Source organism: Siniperca chuatsi, linkage group LG23 (assembly GCF_020085105.1).
Source record: "Siniperca chuatsi isolate FFG_IHB_CAS linkage group LG23, ASM2008510v1, whole genome shotgun sequence".
Taxonomy (NCBI): domain Eukaryota; kingdom Metazoa; phylum Chordata; class Actinopteri; order Centrarchiformes; family Sinipercidae; genus Siniperca; species Siniperca chuatsi.
Window position 1 is genome coordinate 170518 of NC_058064.1, and position 24114 is coordinate 194631.

Sequence of the window (24114 nt, forward strand, 5' to 3'; positions counted from 1 at the left end):
TCCATAATCAAACAATAATAATAATTCATAAATTCATAATTAAAATAATGTATTAAGTACTTAGATTAACGGAAAGATCATCCATGTCACCATCAGTTAAATATAATTATAATTATATCTTCTACTACTGAGTTTCAAAATAAAAGCATGTGATTCGCGGAGCCTGTGTTATGCTGACTCTTATTTTGAAAAGAACGGTGCCGGATGTGAGTAGGGCATGTTCCGGTAGAAAACCGGGTGTCTGACAGACCGGGACGTTCAGTCTCTGTTGTTACCGGACAGATCATCATGTCTTCAGACCCGTGCTCCTTCTCCTCCTTCACCAGGTGCGTCACCAGACACCTGAACCTGTCCTTCCACCTGGACTTCGACACGCACGTCATCAGGGCCAAGGTGGAACTCACCGTGGAGGCTCTGGAGGACCGTTTCTCTGCTCTGGTAACGTTAACGGAACCCGGTGCTCTGCTCCGGTACAGCTGCATGTTAGCCTCAAAGCTAACGGCTCAGTGCAACACGAGCCAGGTGTTGTGATTTCACACCGTGTTTATGGTCCCTGAAGGGCTCATCAAATACAACCGAAGGCCGCTTAAAAACTGCGATAATTTACATTAAGTCTGGTCTGTATTCTAACTCAGTCATATGCAGTCAATGTGCGAGGTCATCTCCTGACAGGTTGTTAACTGTTTTACAGTCCGGACTTTAATGAACAGAATTTGCTCGTCAAAATGTAAAATTCTAAAGAAATCTGTCGATTAACTGAACAACTAACGAAACATTTCACTGTTCATAAATGTTTGATTAGAAGTTTTCAAATCTTTGAGCAGACGCCGTTCTGTAATTCGGCTTAATCCAGTTCTTCATGTGTCAGGTACATGTAACACATTTTAACTAGAATTTAGGTCTTTTGAGGTCTGCAAATATTACACAGGTAAGGAATCTTTCAATTGCGGTGTTTGTGAATGGAGTTTGGTGTGCTTTAGTTAAATATAGAAACACTTTATTGGGGCGTGTGGTCTTGGACTTTGACATACCGGCTGATCTGTCAGAAGAAGGGCAGGTGTGTGAACTGGAAACTGTAACTGGACCTGAACTGTTAATCAGGTGTGCAGCAGAGCCGACTTTCACTTTGCAGTTTCAGCGTCACATAGTGTTCTTCCACTTCTAACAGTTTGATGTTGAGTTCTTCACTACTCGGTGGAAATATTTAGAACTTTTATCTATATGTGTATACATATTTTTTATCAAGGCAACTTTAAAATGTTATGTATTTCAATGGAGTTTGGCATGACGCAGAAATAAGACAAACAGAATTTATTGGGGCTGTGTGGTGGCTTGTGCACATTTCTCAAAGTCAACTTTATAAAAAAACAAAAAAAGGCGATTTAAAGGAGCAGCATAAAAAGAAATACACACCATATGCAAAAAAAATACACACTTCATAAAAATACACACTATGAAAGACGCACATGGGAGAGTGAACGGGACGCACCGCTGCCAGAAACCTTTTTTAAATGAGATTTCAAGCTTTCGAAGCCTTTTTCAGTCTCGAAAACTGACATCATGTTCATCCCATACAGAAAGGTATCTTGCAGGCTGGAATCAGGGGAATAAAGTTTAGAATTCATTCGCTCACTTGTGAAAACTTATCTTAACACCTATTAGTAAAGCTCATTTTATTAGGTATAGCCTATAAATAGTTTGAAGCAAAAAAGTGTAAATTGCTTGTTTTTGAATGGAGTTTGGTGTGAAGTAGTTGAGATTTAAGAGACTGAATTTATTGGAGCTATATGATCTTGGACTTTGATTTGAAGGCTGATTGTCAGTACAGGTGTGTAGACTGAGGTCAGAGAGTGACAGGTGAGTGTTTATCAGCAGGTATGTCTGTTCCTGAGCGCTGACTCAGCAGGACTGACATTAATCTCAGAATCTCATTAATAAAAGTGTCGTTTTATCTGCTGCAGACTTTGGACACCAGAGACCTGAAGATCGTCTCAGTGAGCGCTAATGGACAAGCGGCGGCGTTTTCTATGGGCCCCAAACACAGCTTCAAGGGGACTCCGCTGGACATCACGCTGCCCTTTGACCTCTACAGGTGACCTCTTCTTCTCTTTCCTCTTGTAACGTCTTTTCAAAATAAAATGTCATCAATGTGTTTGTGTTGTGGACCGCTCAGAGGTCAGCATGTGATCGTGGAGGTGACCTATGAGACGTCTCCGTCTGCGTCGGCTCTGCAGTGGCTCACACCTGAACAGACTGCTGGGAAGAAACAACCGTACCTGTTCAGCCAGTGTCAGGTGACCGCACACACACACACACACACGCACACACACACACACACACACACACACAGCTGTTATAAAACACTATTCATCTGTTTTTATCTGTTTAACTTAAATATTCTGAAGGTCCAAATGTTTTAGTTTATTAAAGATTTCTGTATTTTAATAACAATAATAAAGATTTCTTTAAGTAAAACAAGGAATAAAACAGAAGCTTTAACAAATAAAATAAAATCCAAATCATAAAAGACACAATGAGAAAATTGAAACATTCAGTAAAGGAAAAAAGATCTTTATTTTATTATCCATTGAACACTGAACAATTTCATATATTTAGTTAAATTAAATGAGCTGAAATAGTGAATATTGATCCACAAAAATGAACTGGAACAGTTCAACTGGTTGTAAATTCGTTTAATAAAATCTGGTGTGACTCAGTTTTAGCAGAAGTTAAAGTTTCTTCATCACGACATCCTGAATGTTTCCGTGGCGACACTTTGTTCCTGTTTTCTTCTCACATTTCTCTGCAAACGTTTCTGAACTGATGAGTTTTCTTAGTTTAAAGCAGTTTGTGAGTTTCCTCTGAAGAAGTTTGTAAGAAAACATGTCTGCTTTTTTTTAATAATAATAATAATAATAATAATAATAATAATAATGTGTGTACTTTATAGTATATACTGGCACGCTGTCGTTTTCCAGGCTCGGAGAGAACGAGAGAAGATAATTGGCTAAACTTCTTGTAATTTAATTTTGTAATATGAGGCTGTTGCAAAACTGTCAGACTGAACTTACGGACACATCGTAGCTTCGTCAGCCCGCTTTAAAAACAAACTAGATGTGGGTAGATTTGTAGGCGTGTCACAAAGTGTTTCGTTAAATTACGCATTTTCGTTCTTCTGGTTATGACTCGCGTACGATAATTTTCCTCAAAATACGATAATTTAAGCCTGTGGTACGATAGTTTAACATTTCCTATCTGGCAACGCTGAGAAGCTGCTAACTTAGCTGCTAACATAGAAGGTCTGAATTAATATCGAGTCGGAGCTGTTCAGAGCGCGTTCGGACCGAGCTGGTTAGACCGTGCTAAGATGCTAACATAACAGCAAACAGGGTTTGCAATACAACAGCTTAGCAGCGCAACGTACGAGACTGCTAACGCGAAGTTAGCAGCCGCTACTAAAGATAGCATCCATGCATCGCTTCGGATATTATTCCAACAATTTATAATTCATTAATTAATTAATTAATTAATTAAGTAAGTAATCCCTCTGGTATTGTATTCTGTTCCGATCTATCCCTCCTGCGAGCATTTAGCTAACGTTGCACAACAGACAGTTTCACTCTTTAGCCAGTTTTCTTGTTGGAACAGCTCCATGACCAGAAAGCCTCTGAGCCGCAGAGACGAAGCCGCCGATGCTGCTTTTACTCTGCCGCGATAATGCTCGACGTTTAGTATCCGTCACGTCTCCGCTCCGGTTCCTGGTGCTTCCTGGTGCTTCCTGGTGCTTCCTGGTGCTTCCTGCCACTTGTTTTGGCTGGCTAAATAATTCAATAAACAAGGTAGCAGTTGGCTAGCTTTTTCCAGACGCAGTGATACCGAATTGCGTGAAGTTATTAGACGTCATAACCGTCATATACAGTTACTATATCACGGCTAACAACCAATCAGATTGCTTGATTTGAGCTATCCGTTTTATAAATAAAGGTGGAATACTGACTGAACTCTTTTCGGACTGTCTCCCTGTGTCTTGTCTTACAGGCTCATCACTGCAGGAGTATGGTTCCCTGCCAGGACAGCCCGTCTGTCAAACACACCTACTACGCTCAGGTAACACACACACACACACACACACACACACACACACACACACCTGTTGTGCAGTGATGTCACCTCCTTAGGTGTGACCTTTTGTCTCTCAGGCGTGACCTGTGTTTTGTCTCTCAGGCGTGACCTGTGTTTTGTCTCTCAGGCGTGACCTGTGTTTTGTCTCTAAGGCGTGACCTGTGTTTTGTCTCTCAGGCCGACCTGTGTTTTGTCTCTCAGGCCGACCTGTGTTTTGTCTCTCAGGCGTGACCTGTGTTTTGTCTCTCAGGCCGACCTGTGTTTTGTCTCTCAGGCGTGACCTGTGTTTTGTCTCTAAGGCGTGACCTGTGTTTTGTCTCTCAGGCGTGACCTGTGTTTTGTCTCTCAGGCGTGACCTGTGTTTTGTCTCTCAGGCGTGACCTGTGTTTTGTCTCTCAGGCGTGACCTGTGTTTTGTCTCTCAGGTGTCTGTGCCTAAGGACCTGGTGGCTGTGATGAGTGCAGTGAGAGACGGACAGCAAGTCGATCCTCAGGACAACAACCGCATCATCTACCGGTTCAGACAGCCGGTCAGTCCACTTCTACTCTTGATTTACGTGACGTCATGAGTCCATCAGCAGTCAATCAGCGGAGTCGTTAATCATAGAAGTGTAGTTACACATGTAACTCCGGCTCTAACGTCTCAGCTTCACTTCACATCGTGTTCGTGTTTTAATTAGAACCAAATTAATTCTTTCCAAGAAATTATTAGAATTATTAGAAAACACCCGTAAAATAAAATGTCAGCACATGTTTATGTAACTAAACACATTTATACATTCTGATCAAGTAACTGAGATCAATAAGTTTTGACTCCATATAACAGCTAATAAACTCCTAATAAAGCTGAAACAATCAGTGGGTTAATCATCAATTCATCTGCAGAAAGTGAAGCAAAGATACTGAAAATGTTTTTGTTTCTTCTTAAATGTAAAGAATTTCTGGTTTTCTTGTGACAGAAAAACAAAACGTTGGACTTTTTAGGAAACTGATGGATATTTTTCCTGTTTTATTGACCAACATGATGATCAAGTGAATAATGTGGTCAGTCTGATGGATCAGTGACTTCCTGTCTGTTCTAATTGTTTTTATCATCAACACTGATGTTCAGCTGCATCTTCATCAAACTTCTAAAAACCGTCACCGCTTCATTTTAGTTTTAATCGAGAGTTTCAGTGACGTCGTCCTGCAGCAGATAAACCAACTGATTTCCACCCAGGAACATGAATTATGAAGCTGCACACTGTTTACTGCACATTAAGCTTCATTTAATTGCATTTTTTCCATTCCAAGTCTAAAACATTTCTTTGTCCTTTATAACAAAATAGACTTTGTGATGTATTTTTAATAAACACTTTGTGTTGTTATAGGCTGCCAGCTTCACACTGGCCAGGGACTGCGGATGAAAACTAGCCTTGTGGCTAATTCTGGCATATTTACAGTAATGTTTATTAATATGCACTGTCCTTGAAAAATAAACAGAATAAATACAATAAATTAACAGCGTAATGCAATAACAAAGCTTTATACTAAAGTATAAGAACAGAACAGAGTGAATACAGATGTCTCAGCAGAGTACAAACTTTAGGCTAATACTGATGCGACAGTCTGATTATACACACACATGCAGCTGTATAATAACAACAACAATAACAATAATAAGTATAATAATCATTCTGACAACAATTTATTATTATTATCAGCATTATTATCACTGTCATCACTCCAGTTGCTTGGGGCTGTGGATGGTAGGGCATCATTGGAGATTTTCCTGGGAGGGGGGCCAGTTGGGCCCGCAGACCCAGTTTTTCATTCCTTCATTCATTCAGGTCCTGGTCACACCCAGACTCCCTGACCCTGTGGCCCCCAGACCCTGTGGCCCCCAGACCCTGTGGCCCCCTGACCCTGTGGCCCCCTGACCCTGTGGCAGCCCCCGGCAGCTCAATGCCTTTAGCATGCAAACAACTACTAACACTAATAGTAATACTAATAGTAATAGTAGTAATACTAATAATACATCCCTTCACAGTAGAAGTCTGTCCTCAGTGCAGGTGCCTGAGTTAAATTGTGACTTGAATATTTTCTGAGTTGAGCATTTGTTGTTCTGTGTTTGTGTTTGAAGTTGAGAAGAAAAGATGGACATCTGGTGTCTGTAGAATAAATCAGACTTTAATTAATGAACAAAATACAAATCTGTTTGTCACTTCAACATGTGACGATGTTCAGCAGCATTACAAGTCAGCTGTTGATGAATCAGTGAAGTTTGTTCATGTTGTTAACCTGCTGAAGCCACTTTGACCTTTGTCTTCAGGTGCCCATGCCTTCTTACCTGATAGCCATCGTTGTTGGAGCTCTGGAGAGCAGGTACCCTTCTCTCTCACCTGTTCACTGATATCATCATGTCACCTGCAGCAGGTAAACAGTGTTTCTGGTCTCTGATTGGTTGACAGGGAGATCGGGCCGAGGTCCAGAGTCTGGTCTGAGAAAGAGTTTGTGGATAAAGCAGCGTTTGAGTTCTCTGAGGTGGGTCACAATAACATATTGTGTGTGTGTGTGTGTGTGGATATGTATGGACGTATGTATGTATGTATGTATGTATGTATGTATGTATGTATGTATGATTGGACATATGTATGTATGTATATATGGTTGGACATATGTATGGACATATATATAGACATATGTATGGACATATATATAGACATATGTATGGACATATATATAGACATATGTATTTATGTATATATGTATGTATGTATGGACATATGTATGTATGGACATATGTATGTATGTATATATGTACGGATGTATGGGTGTATGTATATATGGACATGTGTACATATGTATGGACATATGTATGGACATATGTATATATGTATGGACATATGTATATATGTATGGACATATGTATATATGTATGGACATATGTATGTATGGACATATGTATGTATGGACATATGTATGTATGGACATATGTATGTATGGACATATGTATGTATGTCTGGACATATGTATATATGTATGGACATATGTCTGGACATATGTATGTATGGACGTATGTATGTATGGACATATGTATGTATGGACGTATGTATGTATGTATGTATGGACATATGTATGTATGTATGGACATATGTCTGGACATATATATGTATGTATGGACGTATGTATGTATGGACGTATGTATGTATGGACGTATGTATGTATGGACGTATGTATGTATGTATGTATGGACATATGTATGTATGTATGTATGGACATATGTATGTATGTATGTATGTATGTATGTCTGGACATATGTATATATGTATGGACATATGTCTGGACATATGTATATATGTATGGACATATCTCTGGACATATGTATTTATGTGTATATGTCTGGACATATGTATGTATGTATGTATGGACATATGTATGTATGTATGTATGTATGGACATATGTATGTATGTATGGACATATGTATGTCTGGACATATGTATGTATGTATGTCTGGACATATGTATGTATGTCTGGACATATGTATGGACATATATATAGACATATGTATTTATGTATGTATTTATGTATGGACATATGTATGTATGGACGTATGTATGTCTGGACATATGTATATATGTATGGACATATGTCTGGACATATGTATGTATGGACGTATGTATGGACATATGTATGTATGGACGTATGTATGGACATATGTATGTATGGACGTATGTCTGGACATATGTATGTATGTATGTATGGACATATGTATGTATGGACATATGTATGTCTGGACATATGTATGTATGTATGTATGTATGGACATGTATGTATGTATGTATGTCTGGACATATGTATGTATGTATGTATGTATGGACATATGTATGTATGGACATATGTATGTATGTATGTATGGACATATGTATGTATGTATGTATGGATGTATGTATGTATGTATGTATGGACATATGTATGTATGTATGTATGGACATATGTATGTATGTATGTATGGACATATGTATGTCTGGACATATGTATGTATGTATGTATGTATGTATGTATGGACATATGTATGTATGGACGTATGTCTGGACATATGTATGTATGTATGTATGGACATATGTATGTATGTATGTATGTATGGACAATGTATGTATGTATGGACATATGTATGTATGGACATATGTATGTATGGACATATGTATGTCTGGACATATGTATGTATGTATGGACATATGTATGTATGTATGTATGTATGTATGGACATATGTATGTATGTATGTATGTATGTATGTATGGACATATGTATGTATGTATGTATGTATGGACATATGTATGTATGTATGGACATATGTATGGACATATATAGACATATGTATTTATGTATGGACATATGTATGGACATATATAGACATATGTATTTATGTGTATATGTATGGACATATATATAGACATATGTATTTATGTATATATGTCTGGACATATGTATGTGTGTATGTCTGGACGTATGTGTGTATGTCTGGACATATGTATGTATGTCTGGACATATGTATGTATGTATGTCTGGACATATGTATGTATGTATGGACATATGTATGTATGTACATATGTATATATGTATGGACATATGTATGGACATATATATAGACATATGTATTTATGTATGTATGTCTGGACATATGTATGTCTGTATGTATGGACATATGTATGTATGTATGTATGGACATATGTATGTATGTATGTGTGTATGTATGTATGTATGTATGGACATATGTATGGACATATATATAGACATATGTATTTATGTATATATGTCTGGACATATGTATGTATGGACATCTGTATGTATGGACATCTGTATGTATGGACATATGTATGTATGGACATATGTATGTATGGACATATGTATGTATGTATGTATGGACATATGTATGTATGTATGGACATATGTATGTATGTATGGACATATGTATGTATGTGTATGGACATATGTATGTATGTGTGTATGGACATATGTATGTATGTATGTGTGTATGGACATATGTATGTATGGACATATGTATGTATGTATGTATGGACATATGTATGTATGTATCTATGTATGTATGTATGGACATATGTATGTATGTGTGTATGTATGTATGTATGTATGTATGGACATATGTATGGACATATATATAGACATATGTATTTATGTATATATGTCTGGACATATGTATGTATGGACATCTGTATGTATGTATGGACATCTGTATGTATGTATGGACATCTGTATGTATGGACATATGTATGTATGGACATATGTATGTATGTATGGACATATGTATGTATGTATGTATGTATGTATGTACATATGTATGTATGTGTATGGACATATGTATGTATGTGTGTATGGACATATGTATGTATGTGTGTATGGACATATGTATGTATGTATGGACATATGTATGTATGTATGGACATATGTATGTATGTATGTATGTATGTACATATGTATGTATGTATGTGTATGGACATATGTATGTATGTGTGTATGGACATATGTATGTATGGACATATGTATGTATGGACATATGTATGTATGTATGTATGTATGGACATATGTATGTATGTATGTATGTATGTATGTATGGACATATGTATGTATGTATGTATGTATGGACATATGTATGTATGTATATATGTATGGACATATGTATGTATGTATGTATGTATGGACATATGTATGTATGTATGTATGGACATATGTATGTATGTATGTATGGACATATGTATGTATGTATGTATGGACATATGTATGTATGTATGTATGGACATATGTATGTATGTATGTATGGACATATGTATGTATGTATGTATGGACGTATGTATGTATGTCTGGACATGTGTATGTATGTATGTATGGACATGTGTATGTATGTATGTCTGGACATATGTATGTATGTATGTCTGGACATATGTATGTATGGACATATGTATGGACATATGTCTGGACATATGTATGGACATATGTCTGGACATATGTATGGACATATGTCTGGACATATGTATGGACATATGTCTGGACATATGTATATATGTATGGACATATGTCTGGACATATGTATATATGTATGTATGTATGGACATATGTATGTCTGGACATATGTATGTATGTATGGACATATGTATGTATGTATGTATGTCTGGACATATGTATGGACATATGTCTGGACATATGTGTATATATGTATGGACATATGTCTGGACATATGTATGTATGTATGTATGTATGGACATATGTATGTATGTATGTATGTATGGACATATGTATGTATGTATATATGTATGGACATATGTATGTATGTATATATGTATGGACATATGTATGTATGTATGTATGTATGGACATATGTATGTATGTATGTATGGACATATGTATGTATGTATAGACATATGTATGTATGTATAGACATATGTATGTATGTATGGACATATGTATGTATGTATGTATGGACATATGTATGTATGTATGTATGGACATATGTATGTATGTATGTATAGACGTATGTATGTATGTATGTATGTATGTATGGACGTATGTATGTATGTCTGGACATGTGTATGTATGTATGTATGGACATATGTATGTATGTATGTCTGGACATATGTATGGACATATGTCTGGACATATGTATGTATGTATGTATGTATGTATGGACATATGTATGGACATATGTATGGACATATGTCTGGACATATGTATATATGTATGGACATATGTCTGGACATATGTATATATGTATGTATGTATGGACATATGTATATATGTATGTATGTATGGACATATGTATGGACATATGTCTGGACATATGTGTATATATGTATGGACATATGTCTGGACATATGTATGTATGTATGTATGTATGTATGTATGGACATATGTATGTCTGGACATATGTATGTATGTATGTATGGACATATGTATGTATGTATGTCTGGACATATGTATGTATGTATGTATGTATGGACATATGTATGGACATATATATAGACATATGTATTTATGTATATATGTCTGGACATATGTATGTATGTATGTATGTATGGACATATGTATGTATGGACGTATGTATGGACATATGTATGGACATCTGTATGTATGTATGGACATCTGTATGTATGTATGGACGTATATATGTATGGACGTATGTATGGACATATGTATGTATGGACATATGTATGGACATATGTATGTATGGACATATGTATGTATGGACATATGTATGTATGTATGTTCATATGTATGTATGTGTATGGACATATGTATGTATGTGTGTATGGACATATGTATGTATGTGTGTATGGACATATGTATGTAAGTATGTGTGTATGGACATATGTATGTAAGTATGTGTGTATGGACATATGTATGTATGGACATATGTATGTATGTATGTATGGACATATGTATGTATGTATGTATGTATGTATGGACATATGTATGTATGGACATATGGATGTATGTATATATGTATGGACATATGTATGTATATATGTATGGACATATGTATGTATGTATGTATGGACATATGTATGTATGTATGTATGGACATATGTATGTATGTATGTTCATATGTATGTATGTGTATGGACATATGTATGTATGTGTGTATGGACATATGTATGTATGTGTGTATGGACATATGTATGTAAGTATGTGTGTATGGACATATGTATGTAAGTATGTGTGTATGGACATATGTATGTATGGACATATGTATGTATGTATGTATGTATGGACATATGTATGTATGTATGTATGTATGTATGGACATATGTATGTATGGACATATGGATGTATGTATATATGTATGGACATATGTATGTATATATGTATGGACATATGTATGTATGTATGTATGGACATATGTATGTATGTATGTATGGACATATGTATGTATGTATGTATGTATGGACATATGTATGTATGTATGTATGTATGTATGATTGGACATATGTATGTATGTATATATGGTTGGACATATGTATGGACATATATATAGACATATGTATGGACATATATATAGACATATGTATTTATGTATATATGTATGTATGTATGGGTGTATGTATGTATGGACATATGTATGTATGTATATATGTACGGATGTATGGGTGTATGTATATATGGACGTGTACATATGTATGGACATATGTATGGACATATGTATGGACATATGTATATATGTATGGACATATGTATGGACATATGTATATATGTATGGACATATGTATGGACATATGTATGGACATATGTATGGACATATGTATGTATGGACATATGTATGTATGGACATATGTATGTATGGACGTATGTATGGACATATGTATGTATGGACGTATGTATGGACGTATGTATGTATGTATGTATGGACATATGTATGTATGTATGTATGGACATATGTATGTATGTATGTATGTACATATGTACATATGTATGGACATATGTCTGGACATATGTATATATGTATGGACATATATATAGACATATGTATTTATGTGTATATGTCTGGACATATGTATGTATGTATGTATGGACATATGTATGTATGTATGTATGTATGGACATATGTATGTATGTATGTCTGGACATATGTATGTATGTCTGGACATATGTATGGACATATATATAGACATATGTATTTATGTATATATGTCTGGACATATGTATGTATGTATGGACATCTGTATGTATGTATGTATGTATGTATTTATGTATGGACATATGTATGTATGGACGTATGTATGGACATATGTATGTATGGACGTATGTCTGGACATATGTATGTATGTATGTATGTATGGACATATGTATGTCTGGACATATGTATGTATGTATGTATGGACATGTATGTATGTATGTATGTATGGACATGTATGTATGTATGTATGTCTGGACATATGTATGTATGTATGGACATATGTATGTATGGACATATGTATGTATGGACATATGTATGTATGTATGTATGTATGTATGTACATATATATAGACATATGTATTTATGTATATATGTCTGGACATATGTATGTATATATGTCTGGACATATGTATGTATGTATGTATGGACATATGTATGTATGTATGTATGGACATATGTATGTATGTATGTATGTATGTATGTATGGACATATGTATGTATGTATGTATGGACATATGTATGTATGTATGTCTGGACATATGTATATATGTATGGACATATGTATGGACGTATGTATGGACATATGTATGGACATATGTATGTATGTATGTATGTATGTATGGACATATGTATGTATGTATGTCTGGACATATGTATGTATGTCTGGACATATGTATATATGTCTGGACATATGTATGTATGTATGTATGTATGGACATATGTATGTATGTATGTATGGACATATGTATGTATGTATGTATCGACATATGTATGTATGTATGTATGGACATATGTATGTCTGGACATATGTATGTATGTATGTATGTATGTATGTATGGACATATGTATGTATGGACGTATGTCTGGACATATGTATGTATGTATGTATGGACATATGTATGTATGTATGTATGTATGGACAATGTATGTATGTATGTATGGACATATGTATGTATGGACATATGTATGTATGTATGTATGGACATATGTATGTCTGGACATATGTATGTATGTATGGACATATGTATGTATGTATGTATGTATGTATGGACATATGTATGTATGTATGTATGTATGTATGGACATATGTATGTATGTATGTATGGACATATGTATGTATGTATGGACATATGTATGGACATATATAGACATATGTATTTATGTATATATGTATGGACATATATAGACATATGTATTTATGTATTTATGTATATATGTCTGGACATATGTATGGACATATGTATGTATGTATGTATAGACGTATGTATGTATGTATGTATGTATGGACGTATGTATGTATGTCTGGACATGTGTATGTATGTATGTATGGACATATGTATGTATGTATGTCTGGACATATGTATGGACATATGTATGGACATATGTCTGGACATATGTATGTATGTATGTATGGACATATGTATGGACATATGTATGGACATATATATAGACATATGTATTTATGTATATATGTCTGGACATATGTATGTATGTATGGACATCTGTATGTATGTATGTATGTATGTATTTATGTATGGACATATGTATGTATGGACGTATGTATGGACATATGTATGTATGGACGTATGTCTGGACATATGTATGTATGTATGTATGTATGGACATATGTATGTCTGGACATATGTATGTATGTATGTATGGACATGTATGTATGTATGTATGTATGGACATGTATGTATGTATGTATGTCTGGACATATGTATGTATGTATGGACATATGTATGTATGGACATATGTATGTATGGACATATGTATGTATGTATGTATGTATGTATGTACATATATATAGACATATGTATTTATGTATATATGTCTGGACATATGTATGTATATATGTCTGGACATATGTATGTATGTATGTATGGACATATGTATGTATGTATGTATGTATGGACATATGTATGTATGTATGTATGTATGTATGTATGTATGGACATATGTATGTATGTATGTATGGACATATGTATGTATGTATGTATGGACATATGTATGTATGTATGTCTGGACATATGTATATATGTATGGACATATGTATGGACGTATGTATGGACATATGTATGGACATATGTATGTATGTATGTATGTATGTATGTATGGACATATGTATGTATGTATGTCTGGACATATGTATGTATGTCTGGACATATGTATATATGTCTGGACATATGTATGTATGTATGTATGTATGGACATATGTATGTATGTATGTATGGACATATGTATGTATGTATGTATCGACATATGTATGTATGTATGTATGGACATATGTATGTCTGGACATATGTATGTATGTATGTATGTATGTATGTATGGACATATGTATGTATGGACGTATGTCTGGACATATGTATGTATGTATGTATGGACATATGTATGTATGTATGTATGTATGGACAATGTATGTATGTATGTATGGACATATGTATGTATGGACATATGTATGTATGTATGTATGGACATATGTATGTCTGGACATATGTATGTATGTATGGACATATGTATGTATGTATGTATGTATGTATGGACATATGTATGTATGTATGTATGTATGTATGGACATATGTATGTATGTATGTATGGACATATGTATGTATGTATGGACATATGTATGGACATATATAGACATATGTATTTATGTATATATGTATGGACATATATAGACATATGTATTTATGTATTTATGTATATATGTCTGGACATATGTATGGACATATGTATGTATGTATGTATAGACGTATGTATGTATGTATGTATGTATGTATGGACGTATGTATGTATGTCTGGACATGTGTATGTATGTATGTATGGACATATGTATGTATGTATGTCTGGACATATGTATGGACATATGTCTGGACATATGTATGTATGTATGTATGGACATATGTATGGACATATGTATGGACATATATATAGACATATGTATTTATGTATATATGTCTGGACATATGTATGTATGTATGGACATCTGTATGTATGTATGTATGTATGTATTTATGTATGGACATATGTATGTATGGACGTATGTATGGACATATGTATGTATGGACGTATGTCTGGACATATGTATGTATGTATGTATGTATGGACATATGTATGTCTGGACATATGTATGTATGTATGTATGTATGGACATGTATGTATGTATGTATGTATGGACATGTATGTATGTATGTATGTCTGGACATATGTATGTATGTATGGACATATGTATGTATGGACATATGTATGTATGGACATATGTATGTATGGACATATGTATGTATGTATGGACATATGTATGTATGTACATATATATAGACATATGTATTTATGTATATATGTCTGGACATATGTATGTATATATGTCTGGACATATGTATGTATATATGTCTGGACATATGTATGTATGTATGTATGGACATATGTATGTATGTATGTATGGACATATGTATGTATGTATGTATGTATGTATGGACATATGTATGTATGTATGTCTGGACATATGTATATATGTATGGACATATGTATGGACGTATGTATGGACATATGTATGGACATATGTATGTATGTATGTATGTATGTATGTATGGACATATGTATGTATGTATGTCTGGACATATGTATGTATGTCTGGACATATGTATATATGTCTGGACATATGTATGTATGTATGTATGTATGGACATATGTATGTATGTATGTATGGACATATGTATGTATGTATGTATGGACATATGTATGTATGTATGTATCGACATATGTATGTATGTATGTATGGACATATGTATGTCTGGACATATGTATGTATGTATGTATGTATGTATGTATGTATGGACATATGTATGTATGGACGTATGTCTGGACATATGTATGTATGTATGTATGGACATATGTATGTATGTATGTATGTATGGACAATGTATGTATGTATGGACATATGTATGTATGGACATATGTATGTATGTATGTATGGACATATGTATGTCTGGACATATGTATGTATGTATGGACATATGTATGTATGTATGTATGTATGTATGGACATATGTATGTATGTATGTATGTATGTATGTATGGACATATGTATGTATGTATGTATGTATGGACATATGTATGTATGTATGGACATATGTATGGACATATATAGACATATGTATTTATGTATATATGTATGGACATATATAGACATATGTATTTATGTATTTATGTATATATGTCTGGACATATGTATGGACATATGTATGTATGTATGTATAGACGTATGTATGTATGTATGTATGTATGGACGTATGTATGTATGTCTGGACATGTGTATGTATGTATGTATGGACATATGTATGTATGTATGGACATATGTATGTATGTATGTATGTCTGGACATATGTATGGACATATGTCTGGACATATGTATGTATGTATGTATGGACATATGTATGGACATATGTCTGGACATATGTATGGACATATGTCTGGACATATGTATGGACATATGTCTGGACATATGTATGGACATATGTCTGGACATATGTATATATGTATGGACATATGTCTGGACATATGTATATATGTATGTATGTATGGACATATGTATGTCTGGACATATGTATGTATGTATGGACATATGTATGTATGTATGTATGTCTGGACATATGTATGGACATATGTCTGGACATATGTGTATATATGTATGGACATATGTCTGGACATATGTATGTATGTATGTATGTATGGACATATGTATGTATGTATGTATGTATGTATGTATGGACATATGTATGTATGTATGTATGTATGGACATATGTATGTATGTATGTATGTATGGACATATGTATGTATGTATGTATGTATGGACATATGTATGTATGTATAGACATATGTATGTATGTATGGACATATGTATGTATGTATGTATGGACATATGTATGTATGGACGTATGTATGTATGTCTGGACATGTGTATGTATGTATGTATGGACATATGTATGTATGTATGTATGTCTGGACATATGTATGGACATATGTCTGGACATATGTATGTATGTATGTATGGACATATGTATGGACATATGTATGGACATATGTATGGACATATGTCTGGACATATGTATATATGTATGGACATATGTCTGGACATATGTATATATGTATGTATGTATGGACATATGTATGTATGTATGTCTGGACATATGTATGGACATATGTCTGGACATATGTGTATATATGTATGGACATATGTCTGGACATATGTATGTATGTATGTATGTATGTATGGACATATGTATGTATGTATGTCTGGACATATGTATGTATGTATGTATGGACATATGTATGGACATATATATAGACATATGTATTTATGTATATATGTCTGGACATATGTATGTATGTATGTATGTATGGACATATGTATGTATGGACGTATGTATGGACATATGTATGGACATCTGTATGTATGTATGGACATCTGTATGTATGTATGGACGTATATATGTATGGACGTATGTATGGACATATGTATGTATGGACATATGTATGTATGGACATATGTATGTATGGACATATGTATGTATGTATGTTCATATGTATGTATGTGTATGGACATATGTATGTATGTGTGTATGGACATATGTATGTATGTGTGTATGGACATATGTATGTATGTGTGTATGGACATATGTATGTAAGTATGTGTGTATGGACATATGTATGTATGGACATATGTATGTATGTATGTATGTATGTATGTATGGACATATGTATGTATGTATGTATGGACATATGTATGTATGTATGTATGGACATATGTATGTATGTATGTATGTATGTATGTATGGACATATGTATGTATGGACATATGGATGTATGTATATATGTATGGACATATGTATGTATATATGTATGGACATATGTATGTATGTATGTATGGACATATGTATGTATGTATGTATGGACATATGTATGTATGTATGTATGGACATATGTATGTATGTATGTATGTATAGACGTATGTATGTATGTATAGACGTATGTATGTATGTATGGACATATGTATGTATGTATGTATGGACATATGTATGTATGTATGTATGGACATATGTATGTATGGACGTATGTCTGGACATATGTATGTATGTATGGACATATGTATGTATGTATGTATGTATGGACATATGTATGTATGTATGTCTGGACATATGTATGTATGTATGTATGTATGTATGGACATATGTATGGACATATATATAGACATATGTATTTATGTATATATGTCTGGACATATGTATGTATGTATGTATGGACATATGTATGTATGGACATATGTATGTATGGACATATGTATGTATGGACATATGTATGTATGGACATATGTATGTATGGACATATGTATGTATGTATGTTCATATGTATGTATGTGTATGGACATATGTATGTATGTGTGTATGGACATATGTATGTATGTGTGTATGGACATATGTATGTATGTGTGTATGGACATATGTATGTAAGTATGTGTGTATGGACATATGTATGTATGGACATATGTATGTATGTATGTATGTATGTATGGACATATGTATGTATGTATGTATGGACATATGTATGTATGTATGTATGTATGTATGTATGGACATATGTATGTATGGACATATGGATGTATGTATATATGTATGGACATATGTATGTATATATGTATGGACATATGTATGTATGTATGTATGGACATATGTATGTATGTATGTATGGACATATGTATGTATGTATGTATGGACATATGTATGTATGTATGTATGTATAGACGTATGTATGTATGTATAGACGTATGTATGTATGTATGGACATATGTATGTATGTATGTATGGACATATGTATGTATGTATGTATGGACATATGTATGTATGGACGTATGTCTGGACATATGTATGTATGTATGGACATATGTATGTATGTATGTATGTATGGACATATGTATGTATGTATGTCTGGACATATGTATGTATGTATGTATGTATGTATGGACGTATGTATGTATGTATGTCTGGACATATGTATGTATGTATGGACGTATGTATGTATGTATGTCTGGACATATGTATGTCTGGACATATGTATGTCTGGACATATGTATGTATGTATGTATGTATGTATGGACATATGTATGTATGGACGTATGTATGTTTGTATGTATGTATGTCTGGACATATGTATGGACATATGTCTGGACATATGTATGGACATATGTCTGGACATATGTCTGGACATATGTATATATGTATGTATTTATGGACATATGTATGTCTGGACATATGTATGTATGTATGGACATATGTATGTATGTATGTCTGGACATATGTATGGACATATGTCTGGACATATGTGTATATATGTATGGACATATGTCTGGACATATGTATATATGTATGTATGTATGTATGTATGGACATATGTATGTCTGGACATATGTATGTATGTATGGACATATGTATGTATGTATGTATGTATGTATGGACATATGTATGTATGTATGTATGTATGTCTGGACATATGTATGTATGTATGTATGTATGTATGGACATATGTATGGACATATATATAGACATATGTATTTATGTATATATGTCTGGACATATGTATGTATGTATGTATGGACATATGTATGTATGGACGTATGTATGGACATCTGTATGTATGTATGGACATATGTATGTATGGACGTATGTATGTATGGACGTATGTATGGACGTATGTATGGACATATGTATGTCTGGACATATGTATGTATGTATGGACATATGTATGTATGTATGGACATATGTATGTATGTATGTATGTATGTATGGACATATGTATGTATGTATAGACATATGTATGTATGTATGTATGTCTGGACATATGTATGGACATATGTATATATGTATGGACATATGTCTGGACATATGTATATATGTATGTATGTATGTATGGACATATGTATGTCTGGACATATGTATGTATGTATGTCTGGACATATGTATGTATGTATGTATGGACATATGTATGTATGTATGGACATATGTATGTATGTATGTCTGGACATATGTATGGACATATGTCTGGACATATGTATATATGTATGCATGTATCTATGTATGGACATATGTATGTATGTATGGACATATGTATGTCTGGACATATGTATGTATGTATGTCTGGACATATGTATGTATGTATGGACATATGTATGGACATATATATAGACATATGTATTTATGTATATATGTCTGGACATATGTATGTATGTATGGACATATGTATGTATGGACGTATGTATGGACATATGTATGTATGTATGTATGGACATATGTATGTGGACATATGTATGTGGACATATGTGTATGTGGACATATGTATGTATGGACATATGTATGTATGTATGTATGGACATATGTATGTATGTGTGTATGGACATATGTATGTATGTATGTATGTGTGTATGGACATATGTATGTATGTGTGTATGTATGTGTGTATGTACATATGTATGTATGGACGTATGTATGGGCGTATGTATGGACATATGTATGTATGGACATATGTATGTATGTATGGACATATGTATGTATGTATGTATGTATGTATGTATGTATGTATGGACATATGTATGGACATATGTCTGGACATATGTCTGGACATATGTAAATATGTATGTATGTATGTATGTATGGACATATGTATGGACATATTTATAGACATATGTATTTATGTATATATGTCTGGACATATGTATGTATGTATGGACATATGTATGTATGGACATATGTATGTATGGACATATGTATGTATGGACATATGTATGTATGTATGTATGTATGGACATATGTATGTATGGACATATGTGTATGTGGACATATGTGTATGTGGACATATGTGTGTGTGGACATATGTATGTATGTATGTATGGACATATGTATGTATGTGTGTATGGACATATGTATGTATGTGTGTATGGACATATGTATGTATGTATGTATGTGTGTATGGACATATGTATGTATGTATGTATGTATGTATGTGTGTATGGACATATGTATGTATGTATGTATGTATCTATCTATCTATCTATGTATGGATATATGTATGTATGTATGTATGGATATATGTATGTATGTATGTACGGATATATGTATGTCTGTATGGACAAATTTATTTATGTATATATGTATGGACATATGTATGTATGTAGGTATGTATGTAGATATGTATGTATTTATGGACATATGTATGGACATATGGATGTATGGACGTATGTATGTATGTATGTACATATGTATGAATGGACATATGTACGTATGTATGTATGGACACACGGATGTATGTATGTATGTATGTATATGTATGTATAGACATATGTATGTATGCATGTACGGACAGACATGTACGTATGGACGTACGTATGGATGTATGTATATATTTATGTATGTATTTATGTATGGACACATGGATGTAGGTATGGACACATGTATGTATGTATGTATGTATGGACATATGTATGTATGGACGTATGTATGTAGGTATGTATGTATGTATGTATGGACATCAGATCAGAATCAGAAATACTTTATTGATCCCTGAAAGGAAACTCTGTTACAGCAGCTCGCCTTTACGTCAGTGCACACAGGAGGAAGTACTAGCAAAAAATATAATACACTATAAAACACTATTAAAACAGTTCAGATAATAAATTAAGTACCAGGTGATTGTAAGTATAAGATCGTGTGAAGTACCAAGTAGGTTTACCGGTTGATGATTATAATACAGTATAATAATACAATGTAATAAAATAAGTAATGTGATAAGCAGTGGTGCATGTACTGTCTAGTTAAGTGTAGCTTATTGAGATTATTACGATATTGCACAGCAGTAGTGGAGGTATATAATATCAATGTCAATAAATAGGAAACACTAACATGGGAAAACTAAATATTGCACGGAAAAGAGTAGTACACAGAATATTGCACAATTATTCAAGTATGGCAGAGATGTAATGATCAATGTCCAGTTTAGTGACCTAGGGTCATACAGACTGACACTTAGAGGGAGGAGTTAAAGAGTTTGATGACTTCCTGTGGCGCTCTGTGGTGCATTTTGGGGGGATGAGTCTTACGCTGAAGGTGCTCCTTTGCTTGACCAGCACATCATGGAGCGGGTGGGAGACACTGTTCAAGATGGCGTGTAGTTTGGCCAGCATCCTCCTCTCTGACACCACCGACAGAGAGTCCAGCTCCACCCCCACAATGTCACCGGCCTTACGGATTAGTTTGTTGAGCCTGTTAGCGTCTGCTACCCTCAGCCTGCTGCCCCAGCATGCAACAGCATACAGGATAGCACTGGCCACCACAGACTCATAAAACATCCTCAGCATTGTCCGGCAGATGTTGAAGGACCTCAGCCTCCTCAGGAAATAGAGGCGGCTCTGGCCCTTCCTGTAAACAGCTTGAGTGTTCTTGGTCCAGTCCAGTTTGTTATCCAAGTGTACTCCCAGGTATTTGTAATCCTCTACCATTTCCACACTGACGCCCTGGATGGAAACCGGGGTCGCTGGTGCCTTGGCCCTCCGTAGCGACCCCATCCGGGGGGGTCAGTGTGTATGTATGTATGGACGTATGTATGTATGGACATATGTATGGATATATGTATGGACATATGTATGGATATATGTATGGACATATGTATGTATGTATGGATATATGGATGTATGGACATATGTATGGATGGATGTATGTATGTATATATGGACGTATGTATGGACATGTGTATGTATGTATGTATGTATGTATAGACATGTATGTATGTATGGATGTATGTATGTATAGACATGTATGGATGTATGTATGTATAGACATGTATGTATGGATGTATAGACATGTATGTATGTATGGATGTATGTATGTATAGACATGTATGTATGTATGGATGTATGTATGTATAGACATGTATGGATGTATGTATGAATGAATGTATGTATTTATGTATGGACATATGTAAGACCTATAGACATTTATGTTTATATAGCCATGTATGTTTTTATTTATGTATGTATGTATGTATGTATGTATGTATGAATGTGTGGACATGTATGTATGTATGTATGTATGTATGTATGTATGGACATATGTATGTATGTGTGGACATGTATGTATGTATGTATGTATGTGTGGACATGTATGTATGTATGTATGTATGTATGTATATATGGACATGTGTGTGTATGGACATGTGTGTGTATGGACATGGACGTATGTATGTATGGACGTATGTATGCATACATACATACATACATACATA

At 34.0% G+C, this 24114-nt stretch overlaps 1 protein-coding gene across 1 annotated transcript in view; it reads left to right on the forward strand.

The window, feature by feature from the left end:
• Positions 1-210: 210 nt before the first annotated feature.
• The window catches only part of lta4h (leukotriene A4 hydrolase), a gene marked incomplete at its 5' end in the record, with an annotated part of 41930 nt that continues 18026 nt past the window's right edge, over positions 211-24114 (forward strand). The window contains 7 exons of the mRNA XM_044186917.1: positions 211-438; positions 1962-2092; positions 2174-2294; positions 4039-4107; positions 4547-4651; positions 6433-6485; positions 6572-6644. Of these exons, the coding sequence (XP_044042852.1) occupies positions 211-438; positions 1962-2092; positions 2174-2294; positions 4039-4107; positions 4547-4651; positions 6433-6485; positions 6572-6644 (780 nt within the window). The remainder of the gene's footprint in view (positions 439-1961; positions 2093-2173; positions 2295-4038; positions 4108-4546; positions 4652-6432; positions 6486-6571; positions 6645-24114) is intronic.